This window comes from Anabrus simplex, chromosome X (assembly GCF_040414725.1).
Source record: "Anabrus simplex isolate iqAnaSimp1 chromosome X, ASM4041472v1, whole genome shotgun sequence".
Taxonomy (NCBI): Eukaryota; Metazoa; Arthropoda; class Insecta; order Orthoptera; family Tettigoniidae; genus Anabrus; species Anabrus simplex.
This window is the reverse complement of record NC_090279.1, coordinates 161,477,616-161,496,649: the sequence shown is the minus strand read 5'-3', so window position 1 is coordinate 161,496,649 and position 19,034 is coordinate 161,477,616. Positions and strand designations below refer to the sequence as shown.

Sequence of the window (19,034 nt, the reverse complement as noted above, 5' to 3'; positions counted from 1 at the left end):
GTTTAAAACTTTCTTCACACCCATTTTACACTTTTTACTAATCAGCCCAATTTTTTCACACAACCTCATATTTTCCATTACAGATTGGAACTTCATTGACGGTTTCCAGTAGATCACTTACAGTTTACCATGCATCTGTCATCTGCTCTAACATAGCTTCTCAATTTTTGTTGTGGCCCTCCCGACCTTTTAAAATAAGGCAAGCAAACCAGCCCACATCGTGAAACAATAATCGAGAACAGGACCACTAGATTGAGAAGATACAGTAGAGTCTCGCTCATCCGACCTTCGCTTATCCGACATTCCGTGTTATCCGACACTGGTAGACTTAATTGGAACTTTTGGTGGAGACTAAATTCAGAAGGACCCGGTGTGGAGGGTGCGTCCATGGGACAAGCACTGGCCTGACCGCTGGCGGTAGGACAGTTTTTTTTCTCTCAAGGACAGGTGCAGTGAGTCTTCAGTCATTGTTCATTGTAGTATTGGTTGGGTGCGGATGTTATCATTTTCATATCCTCTGTGAGTATAGCGAGTACATGGAAGAAACTGATTGTTTCTCTGGAAGAGAAGTTGAGTGCATTTAAGTCACTGGGCAAAAATTCTTCAAAATGTTGCTTCAGATTATGGTGTTGGATGTGTTACAGTGGGAGACTGAAAAAAAAAAACAGAGGGAAGAATTTCAAAAGTGGTGCTCTACCAGAGCAGAGAAAAACATTGAAAAAATGTGAATACGAAAAAGTAAGTGAAGCACTATTTCTTTGGTTATCTCAACACCGGGAAAAGGGCCTGCCAATATCTGGCCCCATTCTGCAGGAAAAGGCTGTGTATTTCCAGAAGAAGTTTAATTAAGGGGACCCTAATTTTCCTGCCAATGCTGGGTGGCTTGATGGGTAGAAAAACTGTACGGCATTATGCAGCATAATATCTGTGGAGAAAAGTTTCTTTTCGTAAGACATCTGCAATGTTTTCGTTCAATACTGTACAATTGAATTTATAATTCAATAAATAGAGTACCGTAAAACATGTCATTGTTTTAGTACTAGAGTATAGCCTTCCTCTTTGTTTCAGTTTATTTTCAAAGTAATTCTGTATTATCCGACATTTTCGGTGATCCGACGTACTCCAGGTCCCGTTTAGGTCGGATAATCGAGACTCTACTGTATTAAGAAGCTGCTGTTCTACAGTTTTAAATTTCATTGGTGTTTTTCCATCACTTGTCACATGCATTTCACCTGCATATTATCTCAGGCTTGGTTTCTCAAACTTTTTCACTCCCGCTCCCCTCCTAGCCATTCGATGTGATGGTGTTTCTACAAAGACAGACTTTTGACCTGAGTTTTCGACACGTTGTTTTCATCCTGTTTTGAATTGTTATAAAACCAAATTTTGTAAACTAAGAGGTCCACAACCTCGCTATGTGCACTTATTGTTCATTTCCATCTGTATCATTTGTTTTCATTTCTTTTCTTCTTAGGTAACACAGTTTTTAGATTCAATTATGTTTTGTATTAACCCCTGTTTTCACTGAATTTTAACGCAGCGAGTTGTTTTTTGCTCCACATGATGTAAATATTGTATATTGGGTTGTTTTGATTTCTGCCATGTCTCTCTTTTGTTTTTTCATTTGTTCCTTTATTATGGTTTTTTTTGGCACATTTTTAGCTTGTATTACATAAATTAGTTCAACCCCTCCCTTTTTAACTGAAGATGGCTCAAATGAGCCGAAACATATTTGAATTTGATTACTCCATCTAATGATGGAATTATATGATGTATTGAATTAGGAGGATACACTTAATTTTACCTTTGTAAAGTGAAAACCGCCAATACGGAATGATTCTAATATCTTGTATTACATTCCATTGTAAACAGTCCACTGATATCAATGATACTCCTCCAGCTAAGTACTTTTATTCATCTGGAGTGTTAATTATAGTCAAATCAACACCACATTAACCACAGCAAGATTTTAATACTATGTCAATTGTTTTAAACTATCTTCCTCGTAAAATTATGCTTTAATTGTTTATATAATATTCTTTTTTTTCTCATTAGTTTATTCACATGAACGTAGTGCTTTTTGTGTGTATGTCTTATCATTTGTATTAAAAGCTGAAAATGAACTTAACATGGGTCGAAACATGTCCTTTAGACATAATGACTGTACAGGACTGTACAGGTGGATAATATACTGAATCCAAGACCACCCCATTCTTTCCTTCAAACAAATTAAAACAAGCTTAAAAAGTGCTTTGTGAAATCATATGAATGCCTTTCTTGTACAGTACACATTTTGTAGAGTATCTTTGTCTTCACGCCAGCGCCAAATATTAGCTTTAATTACGCCGTATTTTTTGCGGCTGCACAATTATTCTTTATTTCTGTGAGTTTCATAACCATTAAATTAACATTGGTGTCTTAATATCGAAGAGAACCATTTGAAAATTTGCCAGCAGGACCTGTTCCATGTCTCTGCAATACAACGATCCACTAGGAAAATATTCCTGCTGTCTATAAAACTGTTACTTTTACTGAGTGCCAGGTACAACTGCTGCACACATAAAATAAAAATAAAATAAAATAATTTTTAACTGTTACCGGCTAATTGTCCCATAACTAGACGCATGTCTCTCTTGCTGGCTTCGGCCGACTTCAGCGGCTAGCTATGTATAATGAAGACGTGGATGTTGAAGGTCAACGTGTTCATTGTCCTGTGGTATGGCCATTCTGCCGTTGCATTTTTCACGCACATACCTCACAATTTAATCTTCGACCTCCTTAAAGCGTCCTTGTTGCGGGCCACTGAATGCATTTTTTGTACAATACGCATTTTAAAGCTATTTTTGTCTACACACTAACGCGGAACATTGATTTCAGTTATGTCGTATTTTCTTGCGGCTGTATAATTATTCTTCATTTCCGCATGTTTAGTAACCATTAACTTCAAATTGGCATCATAATATCGATGAGGACCCATTGAAAATTTGCCGGCAGTACTTGTTCCACGTGTCTTTATAATACGATGATCCATCACGAAAATATTCCTGCTGTCTGTAAAACTGTTAATTTTACTAAGTGTCAAGTACCTACAGTAGAAGCATTATAACTCGGCCACTGAGTAGCCACGATCCTTCTAAGTATTCGAAGGCTTGCATGTTTTGATTCCATTCTGCGAAGTTGAGAAACGTTTTTGTAGAGGCTAACACAGATACTTTTTAAATATATTCAAGGGATTGTCAGTCGCCCGCGCTGCGAGCCTGTCTCCCGCCAAGTAGAAGGTCATTCTCTCCACTATTTCCTGAGAGCCAGCGGCAAACGATGTACCCTATAGGCCTAATAAATACGTGGATGTTGAAGGCTGAGTTTTATGTGTGTGCAGGGGAGTGTAGGGAAGCATTGTGGTTACCGTGGTAGCTGCCAGTGGTGTTCATTACTGTTAGGTCGCGACCCTTGCAAGATGACCCTTCTTTTTTCACGTGAGATTCTGCAAAAAATAACATTGTCGTAGATTCAGAGAAATACGGTATGTACATTCTTGCGAAGAATTTTTATCTGTTACCAGCTAATTGTGTCACACTCATTATTTTCTTAAATATTCTAATATTCCAATGACTTCTTCTCAAGGAAAGGAAAATTTTCCCTTTTCCTTTCTTCAGAAGTTCACTATTGTCTTATCTGGATGTATGTAAACTGTCTTTCTGAGCAGATGCTTGTCCACAGAGTTCCTGGACTCATCAGACAAGACCTTGGCGCACGCAGTGTTCGGCACCCAGCAGCTCAACAGTTATCCCATCGCCATCCTGGATGTTACTCGTAGTGGAGAACCTGAGTATTTACTCTGCTTTAATGAATTTGGTGTGTTTGTGGATCAGTACGGACAACGGACTCGTGAGGATGATGTCAAGTGGAGTCACCTGCCTTTTGCTTTTGGTAAGTTCTATTACAGTGCAGACTTCTGAAGATTATACTGTTACACTGGTATTATCAATGAAGAAATGCCCTAGTCTAATCTAATGCACTGTATAATGTAAGTGGCTAGATGTTCTCTTTCTCTACTCAAGATTGTAGGATTGACTCGTGGCTCAGTTGGTTGGCATATTCACTGTGTATCTTTAATTTCCGCATTGTCTAGGTAGTATTTTCTTCCTATTTAGTTTCCCTTACCCGTACAAGACCAAGTCCCAGTAGAGTCCAAATGCAGTGTTGCAGTTACAGAGATAACCATTCTTGCTTCATCATCATCATCATCATCATCATCATCATTCCTTTTTCCAGCTCCACTCATGATGTTGATAGCGCCTTTTTATCTTCCTATCTCCAACCCCCATTGCTGCTTCTATAATGTGTTCCAATCCAGTTCCTTTTTATTATACAGGGAGTCCCTAAAGTCCAGTAGCACATTTAGTAATTTATTATACAAAAACTATAAATGATGCAGCTATAATATATGTCACATTAAAGAGGAACTCAAATGGTTTTGTTTTCAGCGTTTGATTTCACAATGACTCCATCTGGGTAACACATGTAACTTGGCATATGTCTACACAGTAATAAAATTCTTGTCATATTCTTCGGAGCATATCTGCGGATGCAGTGGTAGCAACCTCTTCAATCGTATGCTTGAGTTCATCATTTTGTGGTGAAGGTGGCACATACACACAATCTTTGATGTATTCCCATAGGAGGAAATCACAGAGATTTAAATCTCGGGATCTGGGAGGCCAGTGGTCATACATCATCCCTGCTTGTCTGATCCAGCGTTGAGGTGGAACGTTCCTCTGGTAATAGGTGGGATCCATCTTTACAAAACACCAACTGCGACGAATGGAGGAACTATGAGCATTGGCTGGAGAATTCCAACGCTCAGAAAGCGTGTTCTTCGCCAGATGTCGCCAACTGCAATGAATGTGGGAACTATGAGCATTGGCTGTAACATTCAAACAAAACCATTTGAGTTCCTCTTCAGTATGACATATGCACAAAAACTGTATCATTTGTAGTTTTTTAAAAATAAATTAATAAAAGTGTTACCAGAATTTAGGGACTCCCTGTACTATTTTTTCCTGGAGTCCAACCCACTGCCTGCTCGATCTGCATCCGATGGCTGCTTATACTGCCTGCTCATTCCATATTCAAACGTGTAACATGACTTACAAACAATCTGCCGCTAGATAGCAGCACCAGATGTACCCAGTTATCACGTGAATACAACTAGGTAAGCATACAAGCAAAATTTAAAATCTGAAAGTAACAGAAAAATTAAAGAATTTTACGTATAAAGTGGTACTCTATAGAGAGTTATAGCGTCAGGACTTTTCGAGAAAGAGGTTTCGACGAACAAGAAAACCTGGAAACTTTGTCTGTATGGTACTTTCCTATATAACTAAGTAGAGGTTTTACAAATTTGGCCACCACAGTTTCTAATGCAAGTTCCTGGTGCTTATTGTTACTAAAACACCCTAAAATGTTACTCTGGCACAAAGAAGGTAGAACATAGTTTTGTATAGTCTGGAGCAGACTTGCAGATTTCTTGCAGTATGGTAGAGCCGCCTCAACAAATTTCTGCAGCCCCATAATTAGGCCAATAAATCATTGCTGGGGATAGCGCAGACCTCCTCTATCCGACTGTCTGATTAAGTTCATCAATGGGGATGCATTAACTGAGGTGGAAACGTTATTCAAGCATTTGCTGCCTTCTGTTTTTTCTTCGATTACACGCACTAAATAACCACACACTAATGCCTGGGAAGCAGTTTGCAAAGTGACACACACTGACTTGGGGGGCTCACAAACTTCTTCCAGTAAATCAAGTACATACTTGGGGAGCAACACTGGTTCTGTTTCGTCAAGTTCGGGAGAGGATACTGAGGCAAAAAATTTTGAATTTTGCTTGTGGATAACGTTAGCATCATCGATGGACATTAAAATACCGGATTTCAGAATTCTCTTTATGGAATTCTGAGCAGCCCGGGAGTCAATCATGGCATTGCACCCTCCTCCCATTCTTACAGCACTAAACATGGCTTCAACTGGATGTCCTGAAAAGGCTCGTGTCAGCACATAAAAAAATCCATTCTGTAGAAGATGAACAATGCATGAAGAAGTAGATAAAGCAGTAAAAATAATAGCTTGAAGTTTCTTTGGTAAGTCCCTTTTAATTGAGAGCTTTGGACGCTTCTTGTATCTTTTCAAGATATTGACAGAAATCGTCTTTCAGCCACTGGAGATGCTCGTCTGCTGGAGAAAAGAACATCATTTTGTCTGGATTATTTTGCCTTAAGTGCTGTGTTTTATTGCTGGTGCCATGGACACTGAAGAATTTATACACAGATTTCATAAATCGTATGGTAGGTCCAGCCTCCGAAAAATCGACTCTTGCCGTCAGGCGCGATGAGTTTTCCATTAGGAACTGCAAAGCTGCTGTGACTGGCGGTGAGAACACTTGCACAGCATAGAGTACATTCATCTTTTCAAAAGAACTTGGTTCGACGTGCTTCCTTGTTAAATTCCACACCGGTTTCACTAGCAGATTCTTCTGAAGACGATACAGCTCCTTTAAGGAGGTGATAATCCGTCTTTATCTGCCATATCATGCTCAAGAAACTGTGATCTGATGTTTTTAATAATATGACAATAATCGAAAGACAAATATAGTTGTCACATGGCGTTGCATGGATGAACTACACACGACTAATTCACCATCACCAAATTTCTTAAACATTGAAAAATTTGTTCTATGATTGTCCGTCACAAGACAAATAACATAGACACTTCACCGTCCCTAGATACCTGTCTAATGTACTACGTGAAGGCGACAGTATTAATTTTGAACTCCGCCCATACTCGTAACTTTTCGGAGAAGCAATCCGCCAACAAATACATTGATTTCTTCAGACCATACTGGGCGCAGTTTCTGAAAATTATTCTCTTGATCTTGAAGATAAATGGCCTTTTCAATACTCTCACCTGCAGCTTTCTTTATAATGTTCAGTGGTTTGAGTTGCGTGTTACAATCTTCAAGCTGTTTACTTGATCGGTGTAATTTTTCTCCCAGATCTACTATTTTCTTCTTCATTCTGAATAGCGCAACACAAAGCCTTTTATTTGTTCTCTTTAGACTTTCCATGCTGCTGTCATTCAAGATATCAACTTGACAACCAATGTCACATGGTTCATTGTTACTAGTATTTAGGCCTACCTCTGTATCCGTAAATGGAGAGTCGGCTGGAAAGAGAAAGAACCTGACGTTAGTTTAGCTATAACTGTAAAACCGAAACAACTAAATAGGCCTTACTTGCGTAATGAATAAGAAGAAGAAGAAGAACAACAGTATATTGACACGATTTTATACTACTGATAAACAACTCTTAATGGAATATATGTCAGCATATTATTCTGTTTTGTACCTTCACATTAACAGTACAATTGTCCCCAGAAATTATATTACTTTCTATGTAATACTTCAAACCTTATATAATGCTTACCATTTTCTGCAATGATGTTTGAAGAGCTCTTGTTAGACGTCTCTGTGCTGGAATACCTTCTCTTCCTCTTCGCCAAACTTAGCAGGTTTTATAAGCTGGATAATCGGGAAAAAGGCTGGGTACAGATCCTGTTTTTAATTTTTGCGTTTTGCTGGTCACTTTGCAATCGTCATTTATGAAATGTAGACCGCAAGCCACGGAATATTCAGAAGGAATCCATTTACTTCCCTTGCTGCTTCCTTCTCTGGATATAATAACCACTTTCGATGCAATTCTGTACTTGAATGTATCCACGGCATTCTGGTTTTCTTTTCTTTGATTTGCAGAAAGGTGCGCAGCAGTACACCATTTTCACTGAAAACAAGTACAGTACTACCCTATTTCCCGCTATTTCATTCCGACAGGTCTGGAGCCGGTTGGTGCTGCCATCTGCTGTGGTTATTTGTAAACAGAGTGTTTCATTTAGTGCCATGTTAAAATGTTGTAATGAGCAGGCAGTGGTCCAACCACTTTAGTCAGAGTACTGCTTGTTTTCATTCCTTCAGTATTGGCCACCATTATCTGCTTCACCATCCTTCGTTCTTTTAACCTCTCAACAAGTTCAGACCATCTCAGATTATTTCTCTCCATTATATCAGAAAGTTTTTCCACACCAATTTTCTTCCTGACATCCTCATTTTTTACTCTGTCCTTTCTTGTCTTTCCTATTGCACTTCCTAAAAATTTCATCTGACTGGCCTGGATTTTACTCTCCTGTCTTTTCATCCATGACCAGGTCTCTGCTGCACATCTCAGTGTGGGGCAGCAATACATCTTGTACATCACCTCCTTTTGTTTCCTTGGTACTTCCTTCTTTCACTGATCTTCGTGTCCAATCCTTCATCAGTTTATTTCTCATATACTTAATGCCTTCCACAATTTCCTCACTTTTTACAATACCTTTCCCTTCTCTTTCTCCTGTAGTCAACACCATGGTCTTACTTTTCTCCACTCTTGTTTTTATTCCATAATTATCAATATGCATGTCTACCTCTTAGTCCCATTAACCTGATACAAGTTTGAGATGAAATTATTTGGCTTGCCCTTCCTGATGATAACCTCAGTTGAGGAGCTGATGAAGATGAAATGAATGATAGTGATTGAAATTGGAAAAGGAGGTGGAAGGAATCTCCAATGACCTCTGAATAGGAACTGGCCACAGCATTTGCCTGGAAGTGAAAATGGGAAACCACAGAAGACCATTCTCAGGACAGCCGGCTGCGAGATTCGAATCCACTTGACTCCCAAATGCAGAGCTTGGCTCCATAGCAGTAGTGCATTAACACATGCCATCACTCTGACCGGTTTCATAATTATCAATATCATCATCATCATCATCATCAATGTCCCGCTCCAGTCGTCCGGGTGCCATTAACAAGCCTCCTCCACTCCTTTCTGTCCTTCCACTTTTCCTGCTCCATTACTTCTGCCACATCCAATCCAGCTTCTCTAATGTCCTTCCAGATCTGACCCATCCACCTTCTTCTCGGTCTTCCAACTGTTCTCTCTCCCTTAACTTCTCTTTCCAATTCCCTTCTTGCTACCCGCTACTTTCCCGTTCTTTTTACGTGTCCGAACCATCTCGGTCTTGCTTTCTATACTAACAGTTCTATATTTAGCTCTTCTGTGATTTTAATATTTTGGATTCTATCTCTTCTTGTCTTTTTAACCGATGTTCTTAAAAAATTCATTTCTACTGCTTGGATCTTACTATCTTGTCTCTTATTAGTTACCAGCGTTTCTAGCCTGTATGTTACAATTGGTGTAAAATACTGTTTATATAATGTTAATTTCGTTCTCTTGGGTACTTTGTCATCCCATAAAAGCTCTCTGACTTGCTTATGTTGTACCTTTACATAGTCTGTTATTAATTTCAGGGTTGATTTCATTACTTCCATTAATAATGCTACCCTGATATGTAAACTGTTCTATGTTTTATAACTGTTCTCTGTCTATGTTCACTTGGCTTCTCTTTTCTCTTTTTCACAGTGCATGACTACAGTTTTCTTTTTACTAATTATTAGGGACCTGAAAAAATTGCATTTGCAATAAATATAAATTTTAGAATCTTTTTCTGAATCCAAGCCTACGGTAATTCTAATGTGGAATAAAATAATTTTTGCGCATAAATAGAAGTGCGACAAAATGCGAATTGTGACCCAAAATACGAAATTAGTATGAATATGCAATTTTGGTGTGAATTCTGCAAAAATGTGCTATTTTACTGGCAAAAACAACATATTTCAGCAAAATCGTCAGAAATACTCAAAATATGATGCATAAATCTTTCGACAGTTCCGATCGATGAAGAAAAGTAGCCGTTCGATTGCTGCTTGCTGACTTTAATCGATATTTACAATGGGAATAGCAAGGGAAATAAGATCTGTAATGATTATTATCGAAATGTAAATCGAGTGTCACGTAAATAACAAGATAGATGCAGCGTTGTTTTCCTGTTGTTCAAAACTGAAACTAGTGAAGAGGATTCTCTTTGGTGAAGAGTAGAAAGTCGAGCTACTGTTTAGGTTATGGGGCGCATGACAAAAACTGTGCACGAAAGAGCTCAGCAATATACAAAGGATGGTTTATAAGCCACAGATTCAGCGACAGTGTTTTTCAAGTATTGTAATTGCCGAGTTGGTTGGGGAAAAAAAGAACATCAATATACTCTGTGATGAGACCGCAGATAGAATCTGCCGTTGCGTTTTTATCATCATATTACAAGTCCCAGCCAGATCGAAAAGAGAGCTGCACGTTGTTTCTGTGAACTATCTTGATGCAGGAAATGCAACAAACTGTTCTCGTGATGTTTTAGAAGCTATGCGCAGTTATAGTGTACCATACGATGAAGTTAAAGTGTTTGTTAGTGACAGTGCCCCATACATGACCCGGTGTTATGAAACATTAAGTGTGGTCATAGGGGATCATTTAATGCATGTTCAGTGCTGGGCACATAAGATCAGCTTGGTTGGCAATAGTTAGGTCGCAGTGATGGCAGATTTAAATCATGTGGTTGCGAAGGTAAAGTCTGCATTTTTGAACATAAGAAAGCGAAAATATAATTATTTACAATTCTTAACATCGAAGTATGGTGCTTCATAGGAAGCAAAGCTTTTTCCTGCACCTGTCATAACCTGATGGAATAGCTGGTTTCAGGCTGTCTTCTATCTGAATGCTTACTTTACTGATGTTGTTACATTTTTCAAGATGTCTGACATGAAAGTGTGGTATTAAGTACCTGACTGATCTGAGTGACCGAGAAGTGAATAGGCCTCACTCCCACATGGTTTTTGTCACAGCTCATGCAGCTGGATTGGTTGACCTCCTTACTGAACTTGAAGGGTCTCTGTATCCTACCTCTCATCTCCTTTACCCCAAACTGCATAACCTTGATGCCAGTTTTACCTTAATTTGTGAGGGGAATTTTTCTGTGGCAACTAATGATGCTTTGATTAAGCTCACTCCTCTACAGCAGGCTGCATGTAGAGACATATTTGTCAAAGCTGCTCATTCTTCACAGTGCAAGCTAGCCACATTGAAAGCTAAAGACCCCAACCATAAGCATTTTGTGTCGATTTCTCAAGCTTTGTATCCAAAAAACATAATTTTGAATAACACTGATAAATAAGATGAGCTTGAGAAATTGTTTGGAGCAACAGATCTCTCACGAAACGATATCTGGTCTGGTTACTGTTCTCTGAAACATGAAATTCAAACCCAGATGAAAGAAAGTGAAAAACGTGATGTCATGCTTGCATTAACCCCAATGCATCCGTAAGCGGACTGGTACGCGCTCAAGCGCCTGGGCCAGGACTCCGTAAGCGGACTGGTACGCCGGAGTGCAAGGTCGCATATTAGAGACGTTTGTGACATCTGTAGGCTTTTTCTGGAAACATTTCTACTGGAAATCTGTTCTTGGTGTCCCATAGTGTCCCCAGAGTGCTCTGGTATGCAACTTTGGCAAAGAGAATTTATTGAAATATCGATCGAGAAATTTGTATTCTGTTGTTGACAAGATGGATGACTGAGAAGGAAGTTGCTTGCTCGCGCGAAATGCTCAGTAATAGCGAAATTCAAAGCATATTTGATGTTTTAGGCTCTGATTTCAGCAGTATTAGTGAGGAAGAAGTTATTAGTGATCCTGTGCATGAATGAAAACGAAATATATCACCAGAGATCTTTTCGTAGTAATATCGAACGACATGGAATGCCGAATGAACTTTCTCCCGCCCCTCAAGATCCGATTGCGACTGCCGGATTTGAACCTACAATCTTGGTACCTGGATGTGAACACTTTACCACTGATCCTCAGACTTAATAATAATAATAATAATAATAATAATAATAATAATACACCGAGAGAGACATACGGCTGTAAGTTCGTATTTGGGATATAGGTTCGAATCTCTTCATTCACTTACTCGTGATTTGTTTCCCATTAATTCCTTATTTCCACATCAGGCAAATGTTAGGCTCATGTCGTATTGGTTTTCTATTATTTCCTTCTTTCAAATCAGGCAAATTAAGGCCATAACACACACTAAAGAATTTCTGAGGTGAGATAAGGTAATGAAAATTTAAGATTTCAAAGGGATTTTTTATGTGTTATATTTCTGTATTGTTCTGTTTTTGGTGTCATGAGCAATAGTGTGGAATTTCTCAATAATATACAACAGGTCCCGTTGCTGAATTGAAAGAAGTTTTCAGAGGAAACTGACGAAGTTTCCCCAGTAAAATTGAATGTAAAGTTTCGAGATTTTAAAGTCGCGTACCAGTAATTAATGTTTGAAGCCGGCCCCGCGGTCTAACTTGCCTGCCTCTCACCAGGAGGGGCGCCGGGTTCGATTACCGGCCAGGTCAGGCATTTTAACCTGGATGTGAGGGCTGGTTCCAGGTTCACTCATTCTACGATTACCTTTAATTGAGGAGCTATTTAATGGTGAGATGGCGACCCTGGTCTAGAGAGACAGGAATAACGGCCGAGAGGATTCGTTACACTGACCATGGCAAATCTTGCAATCTGCAGGGCTTCGGACCGAGGGTGGTCGCTTGCTAGGTGGAAGGCCTATTGGGGCCATAGTTTTGTTTGGTTTAGGGGTGTTTGTAAGATTATAAGTATACATATTTCATTTTGGTGATGTTTAACCAAATTGTTGATGATTCATTCGTTCCCGGATTTTCCGTTTTCCCAATGTTGTACATTTTTTTTTCCGTGGTCCCACCAAAAACGGAGAATCGAGGTTCCACTATACCTCTATAATTTTCACATTTCTTCCTATTTCCTTTTTTGAACAATGGTACAGTACTTCCTTGTTGTCAGTCTTCAGGTATCCTTTCTTCTTTCCACACGCATTGAGGGTTCGGTATAGCCACTGTAGTCCACTGCTTCCTGCTGCCTTAATCATATCAGCATTGAATTCATCTTTTCCACTTACTTTACCTTTGGTCATTGCTTTCACTGCCCTTTCAAGTTCCAACCATGTTATCGGGTTCTCTTCTTTTTCTCCATCTATTATTTCCAATTTCTTATCTTCTTCTTCCCAGCAGTCATCCTCATTATAGAGTTTTTCAAAATATTTTGCCTTCACCTTCTGAAGACCCTTTTCGTCATGTACTATGGATCCATCTTCTCTCTCTGTCTTGATTTTTTCTCGATTTTTTTTCTTTATGATTTTATTACTCTGTATAATAGTTTCTAATTTCCTCGACTATCTTGCTCAGTTTTGTTCGTAAACTCTCCCCAACATTTGTCCTTTTATTCCTTGATACTCCTCTTTCCTTGTAGTTTCAATCTTTTGTATTCCACATGTAAACTTTCTATCTTATTCTCAACCCTCTGATATGTTTTTTTGCTTTTACTTAACCATTTCTTTCTTCACCTTGTTCCTTTCTTTCTTTTTTTATTTTGTCTGTCCACCACCGTGTCTCCTTTTCCTTAACCTTTGCTTTTGTTTTTCCGCATACCTCAATTGCTGCTTCCACAAATGTCTGTCTTAAATTGTCCCACTCTTCTTCTCCACTTCGTATTTCTGTGTTAGCCAACTTCCTTTTTATACAATCTTGGAATGCTATTCTTTTTATCCTCCTCCTCCAATTCCCAAATCCTGATCTTAGGTTTCTTCTTCAGTACAATTTTAGGGATATGTACTTGTTTTAATTCCACAGTTAATAATCTATGATCACCTTCCATACTTTTACTGGGGATTATCTTTGTATTCATGATGTATCTTCCCCATTCCCCATTATCAATATATTCTCTCAAAATGTCCAGTTGACCATGTACTTCATACCCTTCTGCTCCTCACATTTTCACTTTCAATGCCCTGTCCCATGTGGACACTGCTGCAATTTAGCGAGACTCTGCTCCATTCAAAAAGGTGCTGAATTCTTAAATTTTGCAATAAATCTGACTATAGTATTACCCCGCATTTACGTTCCTGGCTTTTACGTTTTCCTGTCATTTACAAAAATGTTTGTTGGTCCCCTGAGATTCCCTATGCTCACAATGTATTAAAATCCTCAAATTTACATTTGCAACATTTTATGCTTCCCGCCATTTACGCCACTACAGGCTGTTCGAGAGAAAAAAATTTGAGGTAAAATGGCGTCGCAACTAACCTAAAACGCTTTGAAAACGATGGCATGACGATCAAATCAAACAGCCATGGTCTGACTCGGTATTGAACTTCCACTTAACCAACGCAGCACTTTCTTTGATATCAGATGTTTTCCACAACGTCCTAAACCTTATTTTCAAATCCGAAACAGGTTGAATTAACTCTCTAAATCTCACATACACACAAACTTTCCACCATAATCCAGTGACTTTTGAATGCAAGTAAACGAACACTCAGTAAAAATAAAAAACATGTATAATACCGCAAATAGAGTATCTGGGTAATGGCAAAATGCAGAGCCCAACAAAACTGCAAAGGAGGAGGAGGAGGAGAAGACTGCACTATTGAATATTTTCTTTGGGTAGATGATTCTGTGATCACTGCACAGGAAGAGAAGTGTGGAGGAGTTGGTTGCTGAGCAAACAGCAGCCGAGTCTCCCACCAGTGACGGAAGCAAAGGAAGACAGTGAAGTGAAAAATGAAATGGCGTATGGCTTTTAGTGCCAGGATTGTCCGGGGACAAGTTCGGCCTGCCAGGTGCGAGTCTTTCGAATATAAAGCCCGTAGGTGACCTGCGCGTCGTGATGAGGATGAAATGATGATGAAGACGTCACGTACACCCAGTCCCCGTGCCAGCAAAATTAACCAATGATGGTTAAAATTCCCGACCCTGCCGGGAGTCGAACCTGGGACCCCTGTGACCAAAGGCCAGCATGCTAACCATTAAGCCATAGAACCGGACACAGTGAAGTGATACCTACCAGTGCTGATGCAAGTGCAGCAGTGGATGTTTTACACAGGTATCTGTCATCTGTAGAGGGGGGGTGAAAATAATTTTCATAACCTTTATGAGCTTGAGAAACAAATAGAGGTCATAGGAAATAAGAAGTTTAAACAGAGATTGATTCTGGACTATTTTTGTAGGAAGCAGTGATTGTCTAGTTTTCCATCTGGAGTAAATTTGTGTTAATGTTGTAAATACAGGTACAATAATAGTAATGGAAATGTTTTATTCAGACAGCCATTCTAAGAAAGTAACTACTGTATATTAAAAGAATATATTACACAAATTTTTAACCACCTACCGGTAACCTTCTCCTGGGCAAAGGATGAGCAGAATTACAAAGGCATTGTAGTCAACAGTTAATACAGTACAGTAATTAACTTACATGGACCTTTATTTGAGGTAAGTACAGTAAATCAATTGAGATTGAAATACTCTATAAATTAATACAGTATTATGCATTTGTGTAACATTTACCTCCTTTTCCAGAGCATTTTTATATATACCTGTACAAGTTGTTTCCCACGATTTACACTTTCCCCCCTTTTACACAAGTATTCCTTGGTCCCTTGAAAAGTGTAAAAGACGGGTAATACGTACGGTATTTAACGAAATTTGCAATACTGAGCGAGTGGCTTTATGGCTTGTGTCACGTAGCGTTAGCTTGCATTCGGTATATAGTGGGTTTGAAACTCTGTCGGCAGCGTTGAAGATGGTTTTCCGTGGTGTCCCATTTTCACACCAGACAAATGCTGAGGCTGTACCTTAATCAAGGCCATGATCAATTCCTTCCCACTCCTAGCCCTTTCCTGTCTCATCGTTGCCATAAGACCTATCTGTGTCGGTGTGACACAAAACAAATTCTGAAAAAGTAATAGCAACAGAGGTCTGTTATTCATGAAAACAAAATTTTGCTCTTAACAAAGGTCTATTATTCATTTAAAAAAAAAAAAGAGAGAAAAATTATTTATTTATTTATTTATTTATTTATTTATTTATTTATTTATTTATTTATTTATTTATTTATTTATTTATTTATTTATTTATTTATTTATTTATTTATTTATTCATTCATTTATTTATTTATAAAAAATATTGATAATTTTATGTAACAAATTTGTCTGTTTTCAGCATATCGCAAACCTTACTTGTTCATCATCCACTTTACTTCTGTTGAGGTAATGAAACTGACGCCAGCATCATTTACAAGGACAAAAGATGATTCTAATTCAACTCTCAACTTCCCTGAGCAGAAGTTTATTGAACTGAGTAGCCCTAGATATTTGGGTAAGTTGTTTTTGGTACTTTCTTAAGTCTGAGTCATCAAAATTGTCACATCACTTTAATGCCATATCAAATTCCCATCCCGATCTTAGCCCTTGTCCATCCTTGCTTTGTCACATACCTTCCGTGTGTGAGTGCGATGATAAACCACTAGAAAATAAAAAGATGTTACGTTACTGTTGTCTGAGTGAAAATGACAATGTTAGAAATATTTTAAGCATGCTATGGTAATTTATTTTTGTTTTCAAACCATGACTAACAATTGCTGCTTGTGGAACATAGTTTGATTAAACGGACAGCTGTGAGCTTGCATTCAAGGAGATAGTGTGTTCGAACCTCACTTTTGGCAGCCCTGAAGATGGTTTTCCATTGCTTCCCATTTTCACACAAGGCAAAGACTGTACCTTAATTAAGGCCATGACTCCTTCCTTCCCACTCCTGGCCCTTTCCTCTCCAATAGTCGCCATAAGACCTGTCTGTGTCGGTGCCAGTTGTAAATGAAAAAAAAAGTTATATGTTGTTTTCTTTGGCTTTAAGACTTTTTGCTTATGTGATCTTTGCCTGGAAAAGTAATTTTTCCATGTACCGTATCATAAAATCAAGTCAGTGACATTGTTACATATCAAGCTAAATGTTACGCTTTAAGTATTACTGAAAGAATAATAATAGTGGACTATGATAATAAACATGTACGTATGCTATTCAAAATTTGGATATTGTGAGTAATAACAAGTTGTACTTGATACCTTGAAATTACACCATCATTACCTTATAAATTTATTGTAGGAGCTGCAAATGGTGTAGGAGCCATCTTTGTAAGCTGCTTCCCACCAGACAGTGTGGAGATGTTACGCTTGGACGGAAAGCTCGTCAGCAATGATGGCGACCTGACCGGCAGTGTCTCCAGTCTAGACACTGTTAGTGAAAGGTAAGTAAGTAATCTACCCTTACGATTTCATTTTAATCAGTTCCTCTTTATGTTTTAATTCTTTTCCCTGGCTTGCTGTATGCACACACCTGAGTATCACTGAGCGTTGGCTCTTCTGATCCGAAGAGAATATTCCCTCCAGTTCTGGATATGGGGCACTACGATGTCTTTTTTCCTCAAAGTGGTTCTAGGTGTTCGCCACCGCATTGCTCTTGAGCATCTTTGGCCTCGCCTTGGTTCTGCTATGGCAAGAGCTTTCTATACAAGATAAACTTCATCATGCTGTTTGATATGCCCCTACCTGTGTAGTCGTCCCCTCTAGTTTCTCCCCAGTAGTGGTATACTGAAGTATCCTTGCATATTCAGTCAAATGTAGGCCAGCATTTGGAGCTATACATGAGGACAGGTTTAATGACTAGCTTGTAAACTTTACTTTTGAGCTATATGAACATTCATTTATAGCATAAGACACCTGTCAGTGTTTGCCATTTCATCCACTGAACATTGATACAGTGCTTTTCAGTCATAGATTTTGGCATCGGTGGTAATGAGAGAGTCCAGGTACCTGAACCTATATCTTCAGTGGTTCGCTGGCTAGGGAGATGAGTAGTGTGGACCAAACAGCATTGGCTCTGCAAAGTTGCAGAACATGTGTTCTGCCTTCTTGTAGCTGAAACTAAGTCTTTTTCTCTCCAGCAATGCTCTCAGTTATTCTATGGCTGCCTCAATCTCTTCATGCATTTTGCTGACCAGAGCAATATCATGTGTGTAACAGGGCCCATGGTCATTTCTCTTTGTTTAACAAATTCATTCAATATTGTTATAATTGAATTGCAGCCAAAGTGGATGGCAAACTGAATCAACAGATATAAATTTGTTGGAGCATTTGTTAAGGCTGTGTCCTATCCCATACCTTCTTCAACATCTACCTAGGGGAAGTATTTTCAAAAGCTCTGCTAGATCTGAACATTTGCATAGGGATCAACGACAAGTACTTGAATAACATTCGCTATACCTATAACATGGTGCTGCTGACGATGATACTTGCGTATCTTCAGCTGCTGTTGAACTGAACCAGTTGTTCTGGCATAGAGTACAATCTGAATATTATAATAAGAAAGATTAAGTATTTCATCGTAAGTAGGAGATCTGTCCAACGATGGCTGAAGGCACGTGCACAAGAAATCGAAAGTGTAGAGAATTATGATTATCTGGGTAGTATTTTAGCTCATTGGGCCTGAGCCACGGAACCGTTCCGTGTTTCATCTCGGTGGACCAAACGTCGGACCACAGAACTGTTCCGTTGTCTCATTTTACTACGTTATTCAACTTTTCCTCAAGAGATGGCAGAGTGAGTTGCATTTGTAATTTGTGTAGGGACTCTTTCTTTGCAGTGTTATATGCTCTTTGCTAATATATATCGATAGTGTGCTTGGTAATATTAGTTTGAAGTGGGCTATCTCTAGCTTTGAGATTCGCTTGTAAACAAGATGGCTGCCAGTATAGAACCGATATTTACCGATATATATAACCCCTTTTAGGACGTAATGATGATTAGGAATGTAATTTTTTTAGTGAAATTAGTAGTAATATTAGTACTAGTGTGAGCAACGCTCCTGAAGAACAAATAGATGTGGAAATCGAAGAGGAAGTGCAAAGAGAAGACTTGTTTACAGCTCAGCAGGGGGACTGAGTACGGTCGCGTGATGCTAATAAAATAAAATGTTTTACAGTATTCCTTCTTCCTCAGTTTGTGGTATGAAAGCCTTTTGTTTTTATGTATATTTAAATCTTTAATGGTCTTGTAAGTAAGAAATTTCTCATGATTAAAGCGACACTATATTTCCTCCAAAATAATCCCAGTGCCAATGCAGTTTCAATCCAACAAATATGCAGGG

General features: G+C 38.7%; 1 protein-coding gene across 1 annotated transcript in view; it reads left to right on the top strand.

Moving 5' to 3' along the window:
- sti (sticky) overlaps positions 1 to 19,034 on the top strand; it is a 252,717-nt gene that overhangs the window by 198,748 nt on the left and 34,935 nt on the right. The window contains exons 28-30 of the mRNA XM_068230935.1: positions 3,721 to 3,930; positions 16,056 to 16,211; positions 16,995 to 17,136. Coding sequence (XP_068087036.1) covers positions 3,721 to 3,930; positions 16,056 to 16,211; positions 16,995 to 17,136 — 508 coding nt within the window. The remainder of the gene's footprint in view (positions 1 to 3,720; positions 3,931 to 16,055; positions 16,212 to 16,994; positions 17,137 to 19,034) is intronic.